The sequence below is a fragment of the Sarcophilus harrisii genome, chromosome 3 (assembly GCF_902635505.1).
Source record: "Sarcophilus harrisii chromosome 3, mSarHar1.11, whole genome shotgun sequence".
Classification (NCBI taxonomy): Eukaryota; Metazoa; Chordata; class Mammalia; order Dasyuromorphia; family Dasyuridae; genus Sarcophilus; species Sarcophilus harrisii.
Window position 1 is genome coordinate 182,754,201 of NC_045428.1, and position 20,214 is coordinate 182,774,414.

The window sequence follows — 20,214 nt, forward strand, 5'->3', positions numbered from 1 at the left end:
TGCTTGTAACTGTTTGCTAATCATCATCTTCTTCTAAGTTTTTGCCACTGCTAGCATAAGTTTTGATGGTCAAATTCTCTCTCTGTGTATGTGTGTGTGTTTGTGTGTTTGATCATTTTTAGTTGATTTCTTTACTTTGAACTTGGTTAAAGTTGGTCTTTACTCACCTATAGGTGGGGAGTCAATATCATAAGCTTCTGACTTTTTCATGCTGCTATTTTCAGAGCTACATCTGGGCATCTGCAAGTTTTGGCACTTTCAAGTTGGTGTTATTCTGGGAGAAGGAAGGTTTTTGCTTAGTTCACACCTTCTTATTGTTTTATTTTTCCCAGGAAGGGTTCCTGCTCCCTTGAAACTTCAAGTACTAGCATCCGTCTTACCTCTACAACTATGACCTAGTCCCTTGCTCTCCTGCAGACACACATGCTACTGTTCCTTTCCACCCTAGAACTGATCTAGAACTATTCATAGGCAATCAAGTTGACAATAAGAGCTAGCTGCATCCCTGTAATTTCTTTCTGACTAGTTGTCCAATTCCCTTACCAACTCTGAGAGCTCTTGAAACTGTTGCTGCTATGAGGCTATCTCCACAGTCTACAGCTGGTTCTCCTACCAGATCAGGCCTGTGCTTATCCCAGCATTATAGATTCATTATACATCCATCTAATATACTTCCTAAGTTGTTTTAAGTTGAAAATATGTCTCCCGCAATCTGGAATTATGCCCCAAAAGTTATCAAACTGTGCATGTCCTTTGATCCAGCAGTGCTACTACTGGGCTTATACCCCAAAGAGATACTAAAGAAGGGAAAAATGTGCCAAAATGTTTGTGGTAGCCCTGTTTGTAGTGGCTAGAAACTGGAAAATGAATGGATGCCCATCAATGGGAGAATGGTTGGGTAAATTGTGGTATATGAATGTTATGGAATTTTATTGTTCTGTAAGAAATGATCAGCAGGATGAATACAGAGAGGCTTGGAGAGACTTACATGAACTGATGCTAAGTGAAATGAGCAGAACTAGGAGATCATTATACATTTCAACAACAATACTGTATTCTTATGGAAGTGGATTTCTTTGACAAAGAGAAGATCTAACTCAGTTCCAATTGATCAATGATGGACAGAAGCAGCTACACCCAAAGAAAGAACACTAGGAAATGAATGTAATCTGTTTGCATTTTTGTTTTTCTTCCTAGGTTATTTCTACCTTCTGAATGCAATTCTCCCTGTGCAACAAGAGAACTGTTCAGTTCTGCACACGTATATTGTATTTAGGATATACTGTGACATATTCAACATATGGACTGCTTGCCATCTAGGGGAGGGGGTGGAAGGAGACAGGGGAAAAATCAGAACAGAAATGAGTGCAAGGGATAATGTTGTCAATAAAAAGTTATTATAATTTTTTAAAAAAGAAAATATGTCTCCCTAAAATATTTTGTTGGTTTTAATACTCCTAATTTTCTTTGAGGTGTTATTTTTAAGGGGTTTTTTTGGAGGAAAATATTGGGAGAGTTCATCTGGTTCACAGACTATACTCCTTCATCTCGGCTGGCTTGCGTCATTTTAATCTTGACACTCCTCCCTCCCCCAATCTACTGAATGTATAAAATAGCAAGATAAGCAGAAGAAAAGGAAAAAAGAAAGGAATGATAAATAAATCAAGACTTATACTGCTCAGTATTCTAGCAGATTTTATGTATTCTCCTCAACTCCTGCTCTCCCATCCCCATTCTTGATTCTCTAGTATATGTTTATTCCTTCTACTTTTCCTACCATGGTCTTCACCCTCTATTTTTCTTAGTTTGGGAATACTAATACATTTCTCTCACACAGTGTTGTTGGGATAAAATTATTTTATAAATTATAAATCAAAACAAATAAGAAAGCTACACATTATTATTATTTTTTTTCTTCATCTTTCTTTTTTTTTTATTTAATAGCTTTTTATTTACAGGATATATGCATGGGTAACTTTACAGCATTAACAATTGCCAAACCTCTTGTTCCAATTTTTCACCTCTTACCCCCCCACCCCCTCCCCTAGATGGCAGGATGACCAGTAGATGTTAAATATATTAAAATATAAATTAAATACACAATAAGTATACATGACCAAAACGTTATTTTGCTGTACAAAAAGAATCAGACTCTGAAATATTGTACAATTAGCTTGTGAAGGAAATCAAAAATGCAGGTGTGCATAAATATAGGGATTGGGAATTCAATGTAATGGTTTTTAGTCATCTCCCAGAGTTCTTTTTCTGGGTATAGCTGGTTCAGTTCATTACTGCTCCATTGGAAATGATTTGGTTGATCTCGTTGCTGAGGATGGCCTGGTCCATCAGAACTGGTCATCATATAGTATTGTTGTTGAAGTATATAATGATCTCCTGGTCCTGCTCATTTCACTCAGCATCAGTTCGTGTAAGTCTCTCCAGGCCTTTCTGAAATCATCCTGTTGGTCATTTCTTACAGAACAGTAATATTCCATAATATTCATATACCACAATTTATTCAGCCATTCTCCAACTGATGGACATCCATTCAGTTTCCAGTTTTTAGCCACTACAAAAAGGGCTGCCACAAACATTCGGCTACACATTATTATTATAATTATGCTTATTATTGCATCATTTCAAATATCATGGGCTAAAAAAAAAGTCAGAAGACTATCCTGAGAAATTAACCACTATGCATAATTTTTGTTTCTGTGAGCAAAAATACTTTCCAAGTTTCAGATAACTGACTCGAAGCAACAAGAATACTGAATGAATTTTGGAATGCAAATGACTTAAAAGATGGAGTAGCCCTAATTAAATCTAATTCTATACTCTCAACTATCTGGCTTTTCGCAACTTTAGCTTCTAAGTAGTTTACAACATAGTATTTGGTGGCTCCATACAAAATTTCTTAGCATTAAAAATCATTGGTATAACATACAGACATCTAAGCAATGATTAATTCAATCTTTCTTTTTATTAGCTTGTGTAGGCATGAAGAAAACAGCCTGATCTCTATTTTAAACAATGAGAAATAAGTTGACTCATGTGAACAAGTCAAATAAGGCAATTCAATGAGGAGCTACACTACAATCCCTCTAATAGATTTGCTCTTTGGGATTAAGTTTGGCACTGCCTAAGATAATTTATTAGGATAGGTCATATTACAACTTTCACGAAATTTTTGTCATGTCATCATATTTAATCTTGTTATATAGAGAATATCCACCTTGTCATCCTAAATAAATGAAAGAAGGAAGAGAAAAAAGGAAGGAAGAAGGGAAGGAGGGAAGAAGGGAAGGAAGAATGGAAGGAAAAATGGAAGGAAGGAAGGAGGGAAGGATGAAAGAAAGGAGAGAAGAAAGGAGGGATGGAGGGAAGGAAGGAAGGAAGGAAGGAAGGAAGGAAGGAAGGAAGGAAGGAGGAAAGTCACAATACCCTTCTGAGAAGCAACCATATTATTTATTTGATAATTGTTCCCTGGGAAAATGTAGACATTAGGAAGTAGGATCTATGTATTTGGTTGCAAGAAGAAGGCAAGAGACTCAGTATTACTGGTTGGATAGAATGGAAAGCATGTTCTTAAGCCAGAAAGATGACTGACATAAAGACTGAGAAAATGTAGATAACTTCATTAGGCTTCAATGCAACACTGATTTTTTTTTTTGGTTCAAATTGCATAGTTGGTAGTTTTCTATTTAATTGTTTCACTCTATTGATTATGTATATATATTTTTTCTGGTGACTTGATATTTACAATATCTTAGTATGATGATTTTAGTTTTGTTTAATATTAATGATATATTATTTTTCTTACTGTAAGAATTAATAAACTGTGTAATTTCTATTTTTATTTAGGTAAACTATGATGTCCATATTGTTGATGGCAGATGGAACATTATTCATGCTAACATTTTCTAAGGGGTGAAAAATATAAGAAAACACTCTAATTATGTTGTCATAAAGTCACCTCTGCAACTAAGTTTGGTCTGCTTTTAGAGAATCTTAGGTTCTAGGCCTGTTTAGTTCTTATGTTAAGATTGACTAGTTGTGTAAGGAATGGGCAAGTGATTTAAACTCCTTGGGATTCTGTTTCCTAATTAAAAAAATGAAGATCACTGTACTAGATGATATCTAGAGTCTTTTGTAAATTTACACTTCTAGGTGTCAAAAGTTATAAAAAGAAAATGAAAAATGTTCTGTCAAACACTTTGTTTCTATGTTTTTCAATTTCTTTACACCAGTCACAAATTGCCTTCTGACCTTCATTAATCAGCACTGGTGGACCTACACTTTGTTTTTCTATCTAAACAAAGTATACATAAAGAGCTGTTGGCTCAAAAAATGGTTGGCTTATGATCATGTTCAATTTTTGCAGGTGGTGCCCCCTCCTAATATTATTTTCCTTTTTAGATATTTTATTAACCTGGATTCTTTATCTCCACATAGCCCAGATCTTCTCTTTATTTCCAAATCTCTAATTTACCTTTCTTCTTCACGTCTTGAACCTCTTTCTTGACTATGCCTATGAGATTGCAAAAGTCCATGGCAGATGCTAATTGCTTGGGTTTATTTTCATGAACCTAATTCATTAACTGTCAGTCCCTAACAAACATATCTGGCACTCCCTGTATTAGATGACCTTGTAGATATTACGTATAGTTAAGAGAACCTTTCAATCCCTTCATGTTGAAATACAAAATTTGAAATACAAATCCTGACATCCCTGCAATTATTTCCCCTGTCTTACTTATTTTTGTCCAAATCCTGGCATGGTAATACCATTCTCCAAGAGAACCAAACTAGTTGTATTGCACTATAGACATGAATTTGTTATACAAAACATTATTTATTTATCATTTAAATATGGAATAATCAGTGTATCACTATCACTATAACAGTAGATTAAATTGAATTATTATTATCTTGTAGGAGAGTTTTAGAATTTGAATTGAAAAAATGGTGAAAAAAATTATTAAACCCAGTATAAAGTTTGATAGGACACACGGCTAATAAATAAATAAATAAATGCATTTGATATGATACCAGGACAAAAAAAAACACAACAGGAAAAAAAAAAAAACAATTGGGTAAAGCTGAAAATAAACTACCCATATATTATTGATAACAAAGCTCATATAATGTACTTGAGTATGCAGTATTGACAACTTCGATAGGTGTGCAGCACAGAAAAACAGAACAATAATTCTTTATTTATGGAACACATATGGAAATGATCTCCTTCCTACATTTAAAGACTTGGTGTGTACTTAGTTTGAGGAGTCACAATCACAGAATTTAACACTTGGAAGGGAGTTTAGTAACTATCTAGTCCATTCTCTAGAAAAAGAATCCCTCTTATCTCATACCCATACCCATGAGTTGATAATCTAACATCTGTTTGAAGGTTTCTAAGAAGAGGTTAAATTACCATGTTTCAGTCTAATTGTTAGGAAGTTGTGTGTGTGTGTGTGTGTGTGTGCGTGTGTGTGTGTGTGTGTTTCCTTGAAATCAAGTTTCCATTGGTCTTTTTGCCATATTCAATCATTTTTCCTGCTTTAGATAGCAAGTTTAATCACTCCCAAGCATGACAACTTTTCAAATACTTGAGGACAGCTTTAATGCCCCTTTGATAAGCCTTATTTTCTTCACACTAAATAAAACTGTATTTTTTTCAAGCGATTCACATAAGACATGGGCCTAAGAATCTTCACTAGTTGCCCTTAGCATTTGTTATGTTTTTAATAAAGAACACAGAAAAGATGAAAAAAGGTAAAAAGAAGAAAGATATAATTAGTTTTGGAAGGATAGAATAACTAAGGGGCCTTTTTGTCTGAATGTTTTTAATTCACAGACTTCTAAGTTTCTGTTACAGGTTTAATGCAATCCTGACCATGTCTTCCCTAATGTTTTAGATTATGTTATGTTATGTATATGTCATAGATTTTATAATCTTGTTACCTATTGCAAAAATATCTTAGTTTCACCTATATCATAGTTCTTTATGACAAAGAAGCTTAAATACATGAACAAATTTAAAGGGTACATTTCATCCATTCATCTGTGGTGACCTTGTGGAAATGGGTGCCAACTATTTACCTTGCATTATTGAGATACAATCACACCTCAAGGAGTCATATTTGAAAACATCTCAAGATCTATGTGGCATTACACACTATAATTTCAAAATAATATGAAATGTGTCCAATTCTTCTTTATAATGATAAGCACAAATAGCAAGTTTTTTTCTTTGTATTGTAAGAAAACATGATGTAATACAAATGATGAAGTAATGCATTTAAAAATCAGAGGATCTGGGTTTAAATCCTGGTTTTGCTATTTATTATATATATGACCTTGGCAAAGTAGTTAAATTTATTTGGGTTTCTGTTTCCTCAATTGTGAAAATTAAGGAGTGGAACTAGAAGATCTAAAACTTTAAGTTACAGGTCCATAATGCTTAATCACTAAATTGACCTTTCTAATATCTTGAAGTACCATGATTTTTCCTTTTCCTCCATATGAAATTTTAGTATTCATTTTTCCAAGCACTGGTCCACTGATCTTGGGAAAGCTATTGAAAGATTCAAAGAATCACAGAATCTCAAAGTGAAATAACACATTTAAAAATTGCATTATATTATTTGCATTAATGGTTTGCACCCCTAGCAAATTGATCTATTGTTTAAAGTTCTGACTAGTTTCAAAAACGAGAATCAATGCTGTCAGAACATTGAAGTTTTCTTAGTCCGTTTACAATGGTTTCATTTTTTTCATTGCAGCATGGAATTCATTTCTCCAAATTAAATTATCAGGAATCAGCTGATTTTCGAGGGGTAGATATTAGATATGCCTTTAAAAAGTTATTAAAAATTATAGTTATCTAAAAATGGAGAGGAGACAGGGCATTTCCCCTCAGTGGAATTCTTTAAGCAAATCTAGACCACATATTTGCAGTGGTGTGGAAGAAATTCTTGGTCAGGTATGAATTGTACTAACTGGTATTTGAGATCTTTTCTAACTCAAATTCTAATTTAATTTAGAATATTTTTCATATATCTTTAATAATTTTTTATAAAAATTCAATTCAAATGTAGATATTTTGAAAATATTTAAGTCTAAATATTTTTTCAAATTTTAAAATCTATATGACAATATCATTTTGTTTACAAAATAGATTACTCTTATGCAAAAAAATCCCAGTAATTTAGATTAAGTTTGTGTAATACCTGTTTTTGTGTTTCCTCTTCACTTAATAATCATTGGACAAGTTTCATTTTTCCACTTGGTTGATACTTGGTTTAGGTGAAATATGTTAGAGTTAGATAAAAAGGAGATAAGCCCTTGTGATATGTGATAGTTATTTGATTGACACTTATAGATTAGGTTGTGAGCAACTTTTCTAGAAGTGGTGGTAGTTTTGGTTCACCTACATTATCTCTTCTGGTCACCCTTATGATCATTAGTAGACATTTCTGGGATAGCTCAGGTCGGACATTAACATATTTCTTTATGTGAAGCTCTGACTTTCATATAATGATTAATTTGCAGACACTATTTTAACTATCCCAGTATTTTATAAGAATAGTGAAGAATCCATCTGGATTTCTGAAAAATCAAACTATATGTCCCCTGAACCTAATGGTTATTATGCCCACCCATTTGCCTTTATACACCATTCTTCCTGCTTAGTCAATCCATTAACAAAATTCCAATCATTCAGCCAATTACTGTGCATGAGTTTACTGTGATGCACTACAACGGCTGAGGAGAAAAAGCTGAATTCCTCAAGCACTTGCCAAAGAAAGAATTGGCTCAGGGAATTCATTCTTCAAAATGTTGCTCTCAAGCCCATACATTCTCTATGCTCACATGTAGTAAAATACTTTATAGTGAAATAATTCTGCGAGAAATTGTTTTGAAGCCACTTTAGCAATATATAATAAACATTATAAAACAACCATGAGCAAATACTTATTACCTAAGATGAACACTTAGAAGAAACATTCAAGACAAATTGAGACCCAATTTCCCAATGGAAACAGGAATGCAGAATGCGTCTTTTATAAAAGTTTCATTTCTAAGTTATATAAAGAACTAACTCAAATTTGTAAGAATAAAAATATTTCCTAATTGATAAATGGTCAAAAGATATAAAAATAATTTTAAAAGAAAGAAAGCCAAATTATCTACACCATATGGGAAAAATGCTGCAGATTACTAATAGAGAAATTCAAATGAAGAAAACTCTAGGATACCACCTTGTCCCAACAAGATTACAATTGATTAAATTTTTTTAATGGATGTTGGAAGGGCTACTGGAAAACAGGCACATTGATGAAGTGTTGGTAGAGCTGTTAATGTTAATGTTATTAAAAAAAATAGTTTGTAACTATGCCTGGAAAGTTACTTAATTCAGCATAAACTTTGATCCAATATTACTATTACCACTAGGTTTATGCCATACATACATATATATGTATTTAGGTATGTATGTATGTATATGAAAATGTTTGATGAGTAGAGAAACAAGTTCATTTTATAATGGCAAAGAAATAAAAACTAAAGGAATGGTCGAACAGTTATAAGAATGTAATTTGTCATAAGAAATTATAAAGAGGACAGTTTTTTGAGATACTTGTAAAGACGTGTATGGTCTGATGCAATGTAAAATCAGAAGAATAGTGAGGACAATTTAACTAAAAATTGTAAAAATAAAAAATTTTGAAAAATAACTTCAAGATCAATCATGATTCTGAGGAGAGAAGAATGCTACCTACCTATCTCCTGACACATAGGTAATGGACTAAGCAACCTGAATAAGACACAGTTTTTAGATACAACTCAAATGGGAATTTATTTTGATGTATTGTTCAGGTTTATTTTTTTAAATTTTCTTTTTTTCCCTTCCCTGTCCCACAGGACTAGAAAGTTAATGGAAGAAAGGGCAACTGAATGATAATTGAAAAGAACATAATTTTTACAAACTCAGTATCCAAAAAAGTCAAAACACCCTAATGGTACAAAAAATTACCTATACTACAGAATACATGCTACAGAATATTGCCAGGCCCTCTTTTAAAGTCTCAAAATTTCACTATATAGATTTTTACTAAGTTTTGGAGAAAAAAAGAGACAAGGAAAAATCTGAAATAGGGGACACCAAGAACTCAATGCACAGAGTAAAGTCCTCAATATTGACCTTGTCTTTCCATTCATCATTTATCGACTCAGTTTCTATTTTTTCATCAGCACAAAGTGGACAGTATTTTTTTTTTTTAATACTTCAACTAACTCAATGATTCAGATGTAGTCCGAAGCGTTTCAAAGTTTCTCCTTTTTACTTTATGTATCAATTGCTCCAACAAAGATTTGACCACATTGGAATCCTACAAATGGAATTCATCTAGAAATATAAACAACTGCAATAATCTGGGTAATTCTTGCTAGTTTTGCTAGTATTTGTATAAGCATGTTTTTTTTTTTCTACCTCTTCCTGAGTTTTCCTATCCTTCTTTATGTAAGATTTATGAAGATATCTCGCTACCTAGGAAATCGACTGTCTTCCCTTAAGTCATTGCTAAACTATTTTGCAAATCCAGTGGGCCACCTTCACTTACTCGAATCCATAGGAACACATAAATTTCGAAGACATTAAACCCAAATAATTCTCATTTGAGAGAAATCAATCTACATCTTCCTTCCAACTTTTCTTGGGCTCTTCCGAAATTCTTGCACACCCGTAGGTTTCTTACAACCAATGCTTGGTATCTCCCAGCCTTTCTTTATTATTCCTCTGTGTGCAGCCTCAAAGTCTATGCTGCAGTTGCAATGGATGACAGGGCAGGTGCAGCTACCATCTGCTCTAGGTAGCCTAAATTATGCGCAAGAGCTTCGCACCCAACACCTAGCTCTGTTGCTGGGGCTTCCAGAACCTGGAGAGGACAAGACCAACCCCGCCCTCTCGCGGAGGTGATTGGCTGGACCCGCCCCTTAGTACGGAATTCTGATTAGTCAGAGTGGTTTTCCTTCATCCAGTTTGGGGGCGGGCAGTTTCTGAAGACGGGTGGTTGAGTGTCAGGCGGGGTAGGAGGCCACCAGGTTGGGGTAAGGGGGAAGGCTTTAATGTTTTCTCGCCCGAAGGGTCCTTGAGACGCCTGTTTGTTTTTCCCGGCGCTTGACTCCTCCCATTAATTCCACTTATTGGTTAAGTTGGGTGGGTAGGTGGTTCCTATTGGCTAGGGGGCGGTGTCTATCCTGACCAAGGGTGGGGGCGGGGCCTCCTCGGCGCTGTGCTTGCCCTTGTGTCTGGTGCTGGAGAGAGAGGGAGAGAAAGAGAGAGAGAAAGGGAGAGCGAGAGGGAGAGGGAGAGGGAGAGACAGAGGGAGAGGGAGAGGGAGAGAGTGAGAGAGAGTAAGAGCTGCTGCCGCCGCCGCCGCCGCCGCCGCCGCCGCCGCTATTGCTGGAGCCTGAGCATCCACTAAGCTGCTGCTGCTGCTGCTGCTGCTGCTGCTGCTGCTGCTGCTGCTGCTGCCTCCGCCGCCGCCACCACCTCCACCACCGCCGCCGTCGCCACCACCACCACTGGCCCCACTGCCGCCTCCCTGCAATCCAGGGACAGAGCCAGCGGCAACGGCGGATGGTTCCTAGCTTTCTACTGCTTTTCTCCCTGTCCCCTTTCCCGACTCCTTGAAGCCCTCGCCCTCATCTTCCCCCACACCCCGGAATCTCTGCACCACCTGCTCTGGCAGCCCCAGCGCTGGGACTTCCCTTGCACCCCCAGTGGAAAGGAAACACTGAACCCCTGCTTGAAAAGAGGCGCTACTGAGGTTGCACCAACAGGAGGAGGTGGAGGAGGAAGAGGAGAAGAAACTATTTCACCACAGAAATCCACATCCTGCTGGTGCTTCGCTGCTGCTGCTGCTGCTGCTGCTGCTGCTGCTCCTTTCCCCGGGGTTCAAGCACTGCAGCGGTGGTGGCGGCGGGTCCTGCACCGGGAGAAGGGAACCGGCTGAACCTTTCACTTTTGTACCCCCTTCACCAATACCTCCTGCCCCCCCCTTCCCTCTCCCAAGTCCTTTAGAGAGGGGACCATGATTTGGAAACGAAGCGCCGTTCTCCGCTTCTACAGTGTCTGCGGGCTCCTGCTACAAGGTAATCCCCGCCCCGCCGCGGGGAGCATCAACTTCACTTCCATTCCCCATCATCCCCACTTCACTCCACCCTGCATCTCCACTCTCCCCCGTCACCCCATGGCTTCCTCCATCCTCCACTACACGCCCCCACCCCACCCTACAAACTCCCTTGGGCAGCAGGGGGCAGTGGCAGTTTGCACCAATAATTCCCCTAGTCAATCTTATCTCAGACCTTCTTCCCTCCCAGCAGTGTGCTCCTTACTCTCTGCACCTTTCCCCCTTTCATTCACCTGAACCTGCCTCTTACTCTTCCGCCCCTCCCTTTCCTCGAACCCCTGGGTTTTTTGGCTAGAAACTTATCCTTCTCACTGACCTCCCTCCCTTCCTCCCTCTTCGCCTCCTCTCTCTATAATCTCCTACACTACTTCTCATATCAATCTTCTGACTTCCCCTTTCCACCTCCAGTCATCTCCTTTAACACCCCCCCCCCGCCCCCTTTGAGCTGCCTTTTCCATCTTCCTACCTCTTCTGCCCACCATCGTATCAGTGTGTCTTTTTAAAGTGTAAGAGCCTGGGAGAGAGCTACAGAGACAGCGAGAACAGCAGCAGCAGCACCGTGTGCATTGCAATAACATCCCCGGGGGGAAAATGTGTTGTAAGACGTGTCATTCACCTAGGAACAGAGGGGGAGACTGTGATTTGCTTTATTTATTTATTTTTCTTAAAAGGAAGGTTTACAAAGACATTTTCCAAAACCTATTTTAGCGACAAAATGATTTTTTTCCCCTTTTAAATCATTCTGTGTCATTTCCATTTTTGAAGAAATAGAAATATGCTTCAGAGCAGTTACTTTACTGTCCAGAGATTTTCGCATGGATTCCCTACCTTTTAGCCCTCCCCCCCCCCCATCACTACCTCTTTCCTTAATTAATATTATCTTTTTTAGTGCAATGTAACAACCACTGTGGCCGTAGTGGGAAGAACTGCACAAAATGCTGTTATTATGCAAATCTCTGGATTTGGATGTGGGGTGAGGAGGGAATTACGATGCACTCTCCCTAGACCTTTTAAAGAGGGGAGGGGTGTTAAGTAGAGGAAGGAAGTGCTGATTATAAAATAAATGGCCAAGCATAGAGGAGTAGTCCATTGAGAGAGGACGCTTTTTTTGGGGGGGGAGGGGCTGTAATGGGCATGATGTGGTGCTGTGAGGGTAGTGTAGGGATGTGGCTTTAGTGTGCGGTATAGAGAGGATGGAGGTGAAAGGGTGGTGGTTGGGAAATCTTTCCAGCTATGTTACTCGAGGTTTCTTGGTGAATCTTCAGCCACCTCCGTACCCTCTGCCAATTTTGTATTGATGCGGAAAGATAGAAGTTGACTGAATTTATTTGCCCCTGGGTAAAGGAATTTGAAAGTAAGACACACCGACATGCAAACCCCAGCAGCCCTTGGAGGATTTAAATGAGGTCAATGAACCATCATTCACCAAGTTCTTTGAATGCATTCCACCTATCCACTGCCCTCCCCCCCCTCCCACACACATTGAATAGGGACCATATATTATTCATAAGCATTTTTTGATAATAGAGGGTATTTAAATAAATTAAGTAATCGACCTTGTCGAGAAATTTCTTGTATTTTGTTGAAAGTCTATTTTATGCTATAGTTGCATATATCATGTGCTTCTGTCTCAGAAAGGGTAGAAAATTCCTGCTTGCCCCCACCCTTACGTGAAGTAACGACAGTGGCTTATATATTCTTGGTTCTCCAGTACATGCAAAAACATGCACATCAAGACCCTATTTCACCTCTCAATAAGTTGCATTTCTCGTCTCTCTCTCTCTCTGTCTCTCTCTCTCTTCCTCCCTTCCTCCCTCCCTCCTCAATCTCTTGCCTTGGCCAAGAGGAGTGTGTGGGGAAATCAGTTAATTTGGTGATTGCGATGAAATTTTACACTACTGGATATGTTTTTTCTGCCAATCTCTGTGTGCTGGCCCCCGTACGTCATTGCAAAGGAGCTGCTGCTGTGCTTGTGCGAGATTATTTATTATAGGGCATGTGTGCAGTGGACTGCACCTGGGGGTCGCCTCCTCTCTGCTTTCTACATTTCTCCGTGAATTGTCTATTCAGTGTGCTGCAAAATAAGTCTTCTTGTCAAGGTCTATTTCCATTTCTCCCATCACACCCCCCCACCTCAGTCTCTCATCCAAAAGGAAGATTTATTCTCCCTACCCAGAGACTTGATCAGCTCTATTCAGGACATTGGTGTTTCCTATTTTAAGTATGTATAAATCAGTGATTAAAACAGTGATGGTGCTTTTCACCGTAGTTGTGAGGAGAATTGAATAAGGAGTTATGTCAAGGAAAATACAGCTCTGCAAAGAACAGCAGCAGGTTTAAAGAAAGAAAAAAAGAAAAATAAAATATGGCACAAGCAAAAGGATGCAAACATACTGAGTTTGTGGACTTAGAAGTGCCTTAAATCAGGCCAGTATTAGTAAGCAAAAAAGAAGAGAGAAAAATAAACAAACCCAAAGCACCATTGGGCTGTCTTCTCACGTTTATGGCTGCCTCACATTTATCAAGCAATGCTCCATAGCCACATCACACTTTGTTGATATTGTCAGTTCTTGCTCAAACAAATTGCTCTAGCTTTCCCGTTGTCTCATCCTTGGTTGAGAGCATTGCTTCAGGGCTCAGGTTTTCCCCCTTTGGAACAAGGCATTATTAGGACACCATTAAATTATAACATGAAAACTTTATTTCCTGGACACAGATCCAGGAGTTGTCATTCCTTTCCTTTCTGTGTCTGGGGAATGAAAGGTGGAAAGGGGAAACTGAACATTTTATTTTTTCCCTAGAAAATCTACTCTGCAGAGGAATAGTTATGAGTAAGCAAATGCAATATTCTATGAGCAATAATTTATTTTGATGCTTAATTAGTCTTAGAATTTTTTTAAATCATTGAACTAGACTTCACAATTTTTATTTGCTAAAATCATTATTCCTTTGGCATGTTTTAAAGTCTACACTTCTTGACAAGGAGACTTATTTCCCTTAGAGTTTTGCATCACTATTTCTTATCTTTATTTACTTTCTTTCTAGTAGGGAGCAATATTGGCTTTTTGGACTATTAATAGATTAATAGATGAAATGGTAAGCTAGTGTTGGGAAACAGGCTACTGATAAGATGAGAAAAGAAGTCTTATATAAAAGTGCTGGACATTACAAAACAGAATAATGTTCAGTGATAGCCTTTAGGAGTTGAATTCATTAGGTAGAGAATGAAATAAGTCTCTAACCCAAAGAATAATATACAATGTACCCTATTTGCAAATTATCCAATTCAATTTAAAGATTAAAGGACAGATTTCCTTTTCCCCGTTTGTGAGAGGAGACAAAATAAAAGACAAAGCTTTAAAAGTTAGATGAAAATGGAGAAGCTCAAAACCATTGTCACCAAAACCTATCTTGCTGAATAGTATGTTTAGTTCAAATACTAAAATAATTTTATTGTAAGCAGTAAGAAGATATATAATATATATTATAGATATAAGATATATATATATATATATATGTAGAGAGAGAGACAGACAAACAGACAGACATAATATCTCTTTAGATTACTCTGGGTAATTTTGAGGTGCAGTGGATTGAGTACTCATTCTGGAGTCCAGAAAACTCCAGATGGGACCTCAGACATTTAGTAACAGATTAACACTAGGCAAGTCACTTAACCCTCCTTGCCTCACCAAAAGTGAAAAAGAATAGTGAATATTCCGAAATTGGGCAAAGTAATTTAAGGAAAAAAGAACAAAGATAATAAAAGGGAATTTGAAATCTATAAATGACTCTTATAAGGATACTCTTAAGAGACTTTATCTTTGGGTTAGTATTATATACATACACATTAGGACCAATTTTAATTTCAAATACACTTTGGAACACACATAGATGCAAAATTAAACTAAGTAGAAGTAAACTTCTTCAGGTTGAAGTTTTCTCATCCAAAATCAAAATTACTCAAATGTTAATGATTCCCAAAGAAACCTGATTATTCAAGGACCTACTAATTACTCCTTCCCCTCACATCATTTCCAATATACTAACCTTCTTTTCTTTTTGTTTCTTTTGTGTATAAAATATTTTATGTATTTCCTCCTTTCTGTCTTGACCAATCTTTAAAATTTAGTGGTAACTACACAAAGGAGTTTCACTATAATTATATATAGTTGCCAGGGAATAAAGTAAATTTATTTGAGGATTAATTTGCCCACAAATTTGTAATTCATATATGGCTTACTCTATTACTCCAACTTTTCTTTTTCCTGTCTTTCTGTTTTACTTCTACTTTGATTCTATATATTTCCAAAGTAATTGTGAATGTAAGATGACAAAAATCTAAATACCTGCTCAGGTGGAGAGTTCAGGTGGAGAAATACATTCTACTTGTTCTAAAATACCAGACACATTAAATGCCAGAGGTTGAGTATTGCTTTTTTTCACAAAAGGGAGAAAAGTATGAAGGCCATGTACCATAATGAAAAAAGCGATGTACTAAATGTTAACATTAGTCCTAATTCTTCCTGCCATTAATTAGTTGAATAATTTGGGTGAAGCCTGTTAATCTCCCCAGACCAGTTTCCTCATCTTAAAAATCAAGAAATTAGATAAAACATTTTTAGGTACTCTTTCTGTATTCTGTATCTATCTGTAAAATTCCATGATGATGGCGATTTAAAAAAATACATATATATATATATATATATATATATATATATATATATATTCATATATATATTCATATATTTAAGTATGGCTAAGGATTAACGTCGAAAGACAATTTACTCATTTGTAATATGGAAAGAGGTAATGATAAGACCTACTTACACTACTGAACTCTTTAGAGAATTAATAAAATGTGGAGTTTTAAAATTTTTTTGTAACATGGTAAATGCTTTGGATTATACTAAAATAATTTAGTACTGATATCATATTGGTATTTGCTGTTTCGGTTATTGACATGAATTTTGTGCTCTGCATTAGAAAGGTTCATATTTTCCTTTTCTATTTTGAAGATTCCTTTTTTAGAAAGCCTCTCTATAAAAACCAACCAAAAAACTCCCTTGCCAAAGGCAGACGGTTTAACTATAGCAACTCGACTAGGTGTGGGAAGGAGAAAGAAAACCATAAAACACCAAGAGAATGATGATAGGCTGAATTTTGAAGCAGTTTGCACATTTTAAAGATGCTGACCTCTTTGAATTGCTCTATTGGCCATTGTGGAAAGTATTTAATAAGTATTTTAAATCTAATTAGTCACAATAGAGTTACATTTTCCCAACTTTTCCATTTGACTAATATAGTTTTAATTTTTGTTAAATAAGTAATGAGTAATTTTAGGTTTATTGTAAAAATTTTAAATCTTAAAGGTTTAAAGTGGAAAAACGTTTTTCAATGACGTCTATGCATAGTAGACGCTGAATGAATGAATGTTGGGTTGAACTTGAACTTGTATGTATTTTTTGAGTACCATGCTATACATATATATATATATATATATATATACACATATACATATATACACACACTACACACACACATACACACATATACATATATACACACACACAAACACATATTTTGTGTATATATAGCCAACATTTTATTTGGAAATGCCAAGCATTTCAAAAGTATAGTTCTATGGAAATGAATCTTTGCAAATTCTTCTTGTCAAGCCCAAGATGTGGGTCAGGATTAACCTAGAACTGTAGCTGCTGAAACACCCTGCTGTGTGATAATGCACATAGTATCTAATGCCTTAAATGTACTCTGCTTCTGAGAAAATACAAGAAAACATCGGGTGTCATGAAATTGAAACTCAAACTACTTTTACAACATGTTGTAGACAAATGTTTTTTTTTTCCTTAGTTTTAAACCTACTTAAAAATAAAGAATAACCCTGAATAACTTTAATCAAATAGCCAAATAATAATGGATGAGATAAAACAGTATTTTCCTTTGAGTTTTAGTCAGAGGAACATTGTAAAAAAAATGGAAATGTAAACTACTGGGGGGGGGTTTAGATTCCGGGGGACATAGATTTAATGCTATAAAAATAATTAATAATGCCAAGTGGAATAGCAAATTCCATTAAAAAGAGTTTGGTCCAACATCTTGTTGTGGATGTGATGCCATTATCTCCACCTTCTGAAAAAGTTGTCATCTTATTATTTTTCTTCATCACTTCTCACATTTCACATGTACAGTGCCCTTCAAATAAACAGGAGTTGACAGTTTAATGTATTTGTACACTGTGTATTTAGTACTATTTATGACATTCTATAAAGATTAAATGTAATTTGAGCTATGCCAAAGCCTTAGAGAATTTTTCATCTCTGGCCAGTGTTATTTATCATATAAACAAAGCCAGTAAATAGGTCTCTTAACAAATTAAGAGTTGTCATTATGGATGGACTGCCAGAATGAGCCCATCAAATAACAATATAACCTATATAATTGTTTTTTATTGCATTTCAATTTGCTATAGAAAAAATGTCAAATTTGTTTTTTCTCCAGGAAATTAGCCCAGTTTATACTTACTGTTAAATGTTTTACACATGAATTGAAACAATTATTATGAAGCTTCCCTTTATTGTTTTTTATTATTTGCTAACTGGTTCACTCAGAGTTTAGTAACTTAGCTTTGGAACACAGTTTTGCAAAGGATGTACATGTCAACATTTATTTTTACATAGATTACATTATGGGATTTATATAAAGCTAATAGAATACCAAGTCATTCATAATATAGAGAATGATTGTCTTCTGAATTTTTTTTCTTGACAAATTCTAAATGCTGAATTGGCTTAATGTTTGAATTCTTTCAGAACCATAGTAAATATATTTAAAATTTAAGTTATGTTAAAGATTTTTAATTAATAATGATTTGAATATTTGGTACAGTATCTAAATAGAATTTTTTTTTTAAGAAAGAGGAAAGTGATCTCTAAATTATTCACCTCCAGAGCTTATTGGATAATTTTATTTTGTCCTTCTTTTAAAAAATTTTAGACATTTCTTGCAAATCTTTGAACTTTAAATTTCTTTAGTGCAGTAAGTTTATCTTGGGGGCAATTGGAGTATAGACTATTAATATTTTTGTCCCTCATTACTTTCAGGTTTTCTTAGCTTTCCCATTTATTGGAGGTAAAATATAAGCTGTTTGTTTTATGCATAAATGTGAAAAATGTGCACTAATTTAATAGTCAATATGTTTGGTACAATAGCTTTCTGCAGTAAAATATTTCTTAAACCTTCTTCATTTGAAATAGAACTGAACATCTATTCTATTGTTTCCATTGATATCTGAATAGAGAGATGGCTGAGACTGTAAGAAGATCTGTCATAGGAAAAAACCATTAATTATTCACATATTTTAAATTACTCTGAAGTAAATATTAAGCCATCAATTTTTCAAAAGTGGGGATAACTTATGAATCAGTATTTGACTTAAATATTTTAAATATTTTATTCATGTATAGGAAACTTATTTAGTCTTAATTGAAGAGATATTATGGTATATATGAAACAGTATACTTTGGAAATGACTTAAAGAGAATTAAAGAGTAGAATTTTTGGATATATATTTAAATAAATCCTTTTTTTTAGATCAATTTGATTCCCTAATATCTTCACAACTTAGGAAATTCATTAGTTACTATACATGTTTGTTTAGAGCCACCTCTGCAGCAGAGTGTGAGTGTCACTTCTGACAAGGATGAACTGCAGACTGCTAAATGCATAACTGTTATATTGATTCAGTGTAATTTATACAGCCAACTTAATTTGTTCTTGCAAAAAAATTCTTTTAGAATCTTTGCTAAAAGTTGGTATTTAAATATTCAGGGGATCCTGTAGTGCCTACTTAATCACTTAGATACAGAGTATACAGTTTAAATATGCCTCTAATTTATTAATCTTAGTATTTTACCTTCTAAGGTAAGAATCTCTCTCTCATACTACCTATATCGATATTCAATCCCTTCCCTTTGAATCTTAAAAAGACTGTTTAGGATGCAAAAGGTATTAGGTATTCTAACTAAAACTGTTTTCAAGTGGACAGAGATTGAAAAAAAAAACTACAATAAGCCAAGTGCATTTTATTCATTGCTTTATTGCACTCTGTTTTATAAACTGAAATCTAATCAGTGTAACTCTGTTTTTCTTCCTACTCCCTAGAAACAGTCTTCATATGAAGTAGATTTTCATATGAAATAAATTTCCAATAGGAAAGATTCACCTACATAAAATAGTGGGGAACAGTAAAATAAAGGGAAGTTTTCCAAGGGCTAAATTCTGAAAAAACGCTTGTACAGATTCTATTTTGTAATACACATTTAAAGGTGACATTCTACAAACTTTAAAACATATGCAAGATTTTTTTTTAAAGATCAGCTTGCTTAGTCTCTTAATAAAAATGGGGGGAAAGAGGAGTGAAAGAATTTTAGTTTGCCAGCCAAATAAACAGAAAAGCTTGGCCAAGCAAACCAAATTAGCATATGCTCTGCTGAGTATTTCCCTGTTACATAATCTTTTTCTAATACGAAATCACTGCTAACATTTAACCCTTTCAGAATATTTAATACCTTCTCTCTATCATATTCATATGTTGTCTCTTTTCCTGAGATTCTGTTGCACTATCTGCATTACTGATTAAAGAACTCTTAGGTCAAATTTCTCTTTTCCCTCCTTTCTGTATATAAATTTACTTATAGGTGTATATTTTGGAGGCAAAAGAACCAACTCATTTAATATTGAGTGGGTTTAAATAAGTATTTTTAAGTTCTTCTCTTTATTTCCCCACTTATGAGAAGCTTTCTTTTGAAAATACATTATTTCTATGCGGTTATCCTAGGGATTTATAAAACTCTAGTTTGTGACATATCCTTTGAATTCTGTATACCTTAATTATGCACGTGTCCTCATTTCCAAATCTTTTCGGTGATCATATGGGGCAGAACAGGGTGCTGGCTGTAAGTTTACTGTCATGTCTTAATGTGTAGGTGGCATTCAGAGA

At 35.5% G+C, this 20,214-nt stretch overlaps 1 protein-coding gene across 3 annotated transcripts in view; it reads left to right on the top strand.

Annotated features, from left to right (window-relative positions):
• Nucleotides 1-10,382: 10,382 nt before the first annotated feature.
• The window catches only part of CADM2 (cell adhesion molecule 2), a 1,401,218-nt gene continuing 1,391,386 nt past the window's right edge, over nucleotides 10,383-20,214 (top strand). For all 3 annotated transcript variants that reach the window (XM_031963623.1, XM_031963625.1, XM_031963624.1), the window contains exon 1: nucleotides 10,383-11,157. In XM_031963623.1, the coding sequence (XP_031819483.1) occupies nucleotides 11,097-11,157 (61 nt within the window). In that variant the 5' untranslated portion in view covers nucleotides 10,383-11,096. The remainder of the gene's footprint in view (nucleotides 11,158-20,214) is intronic.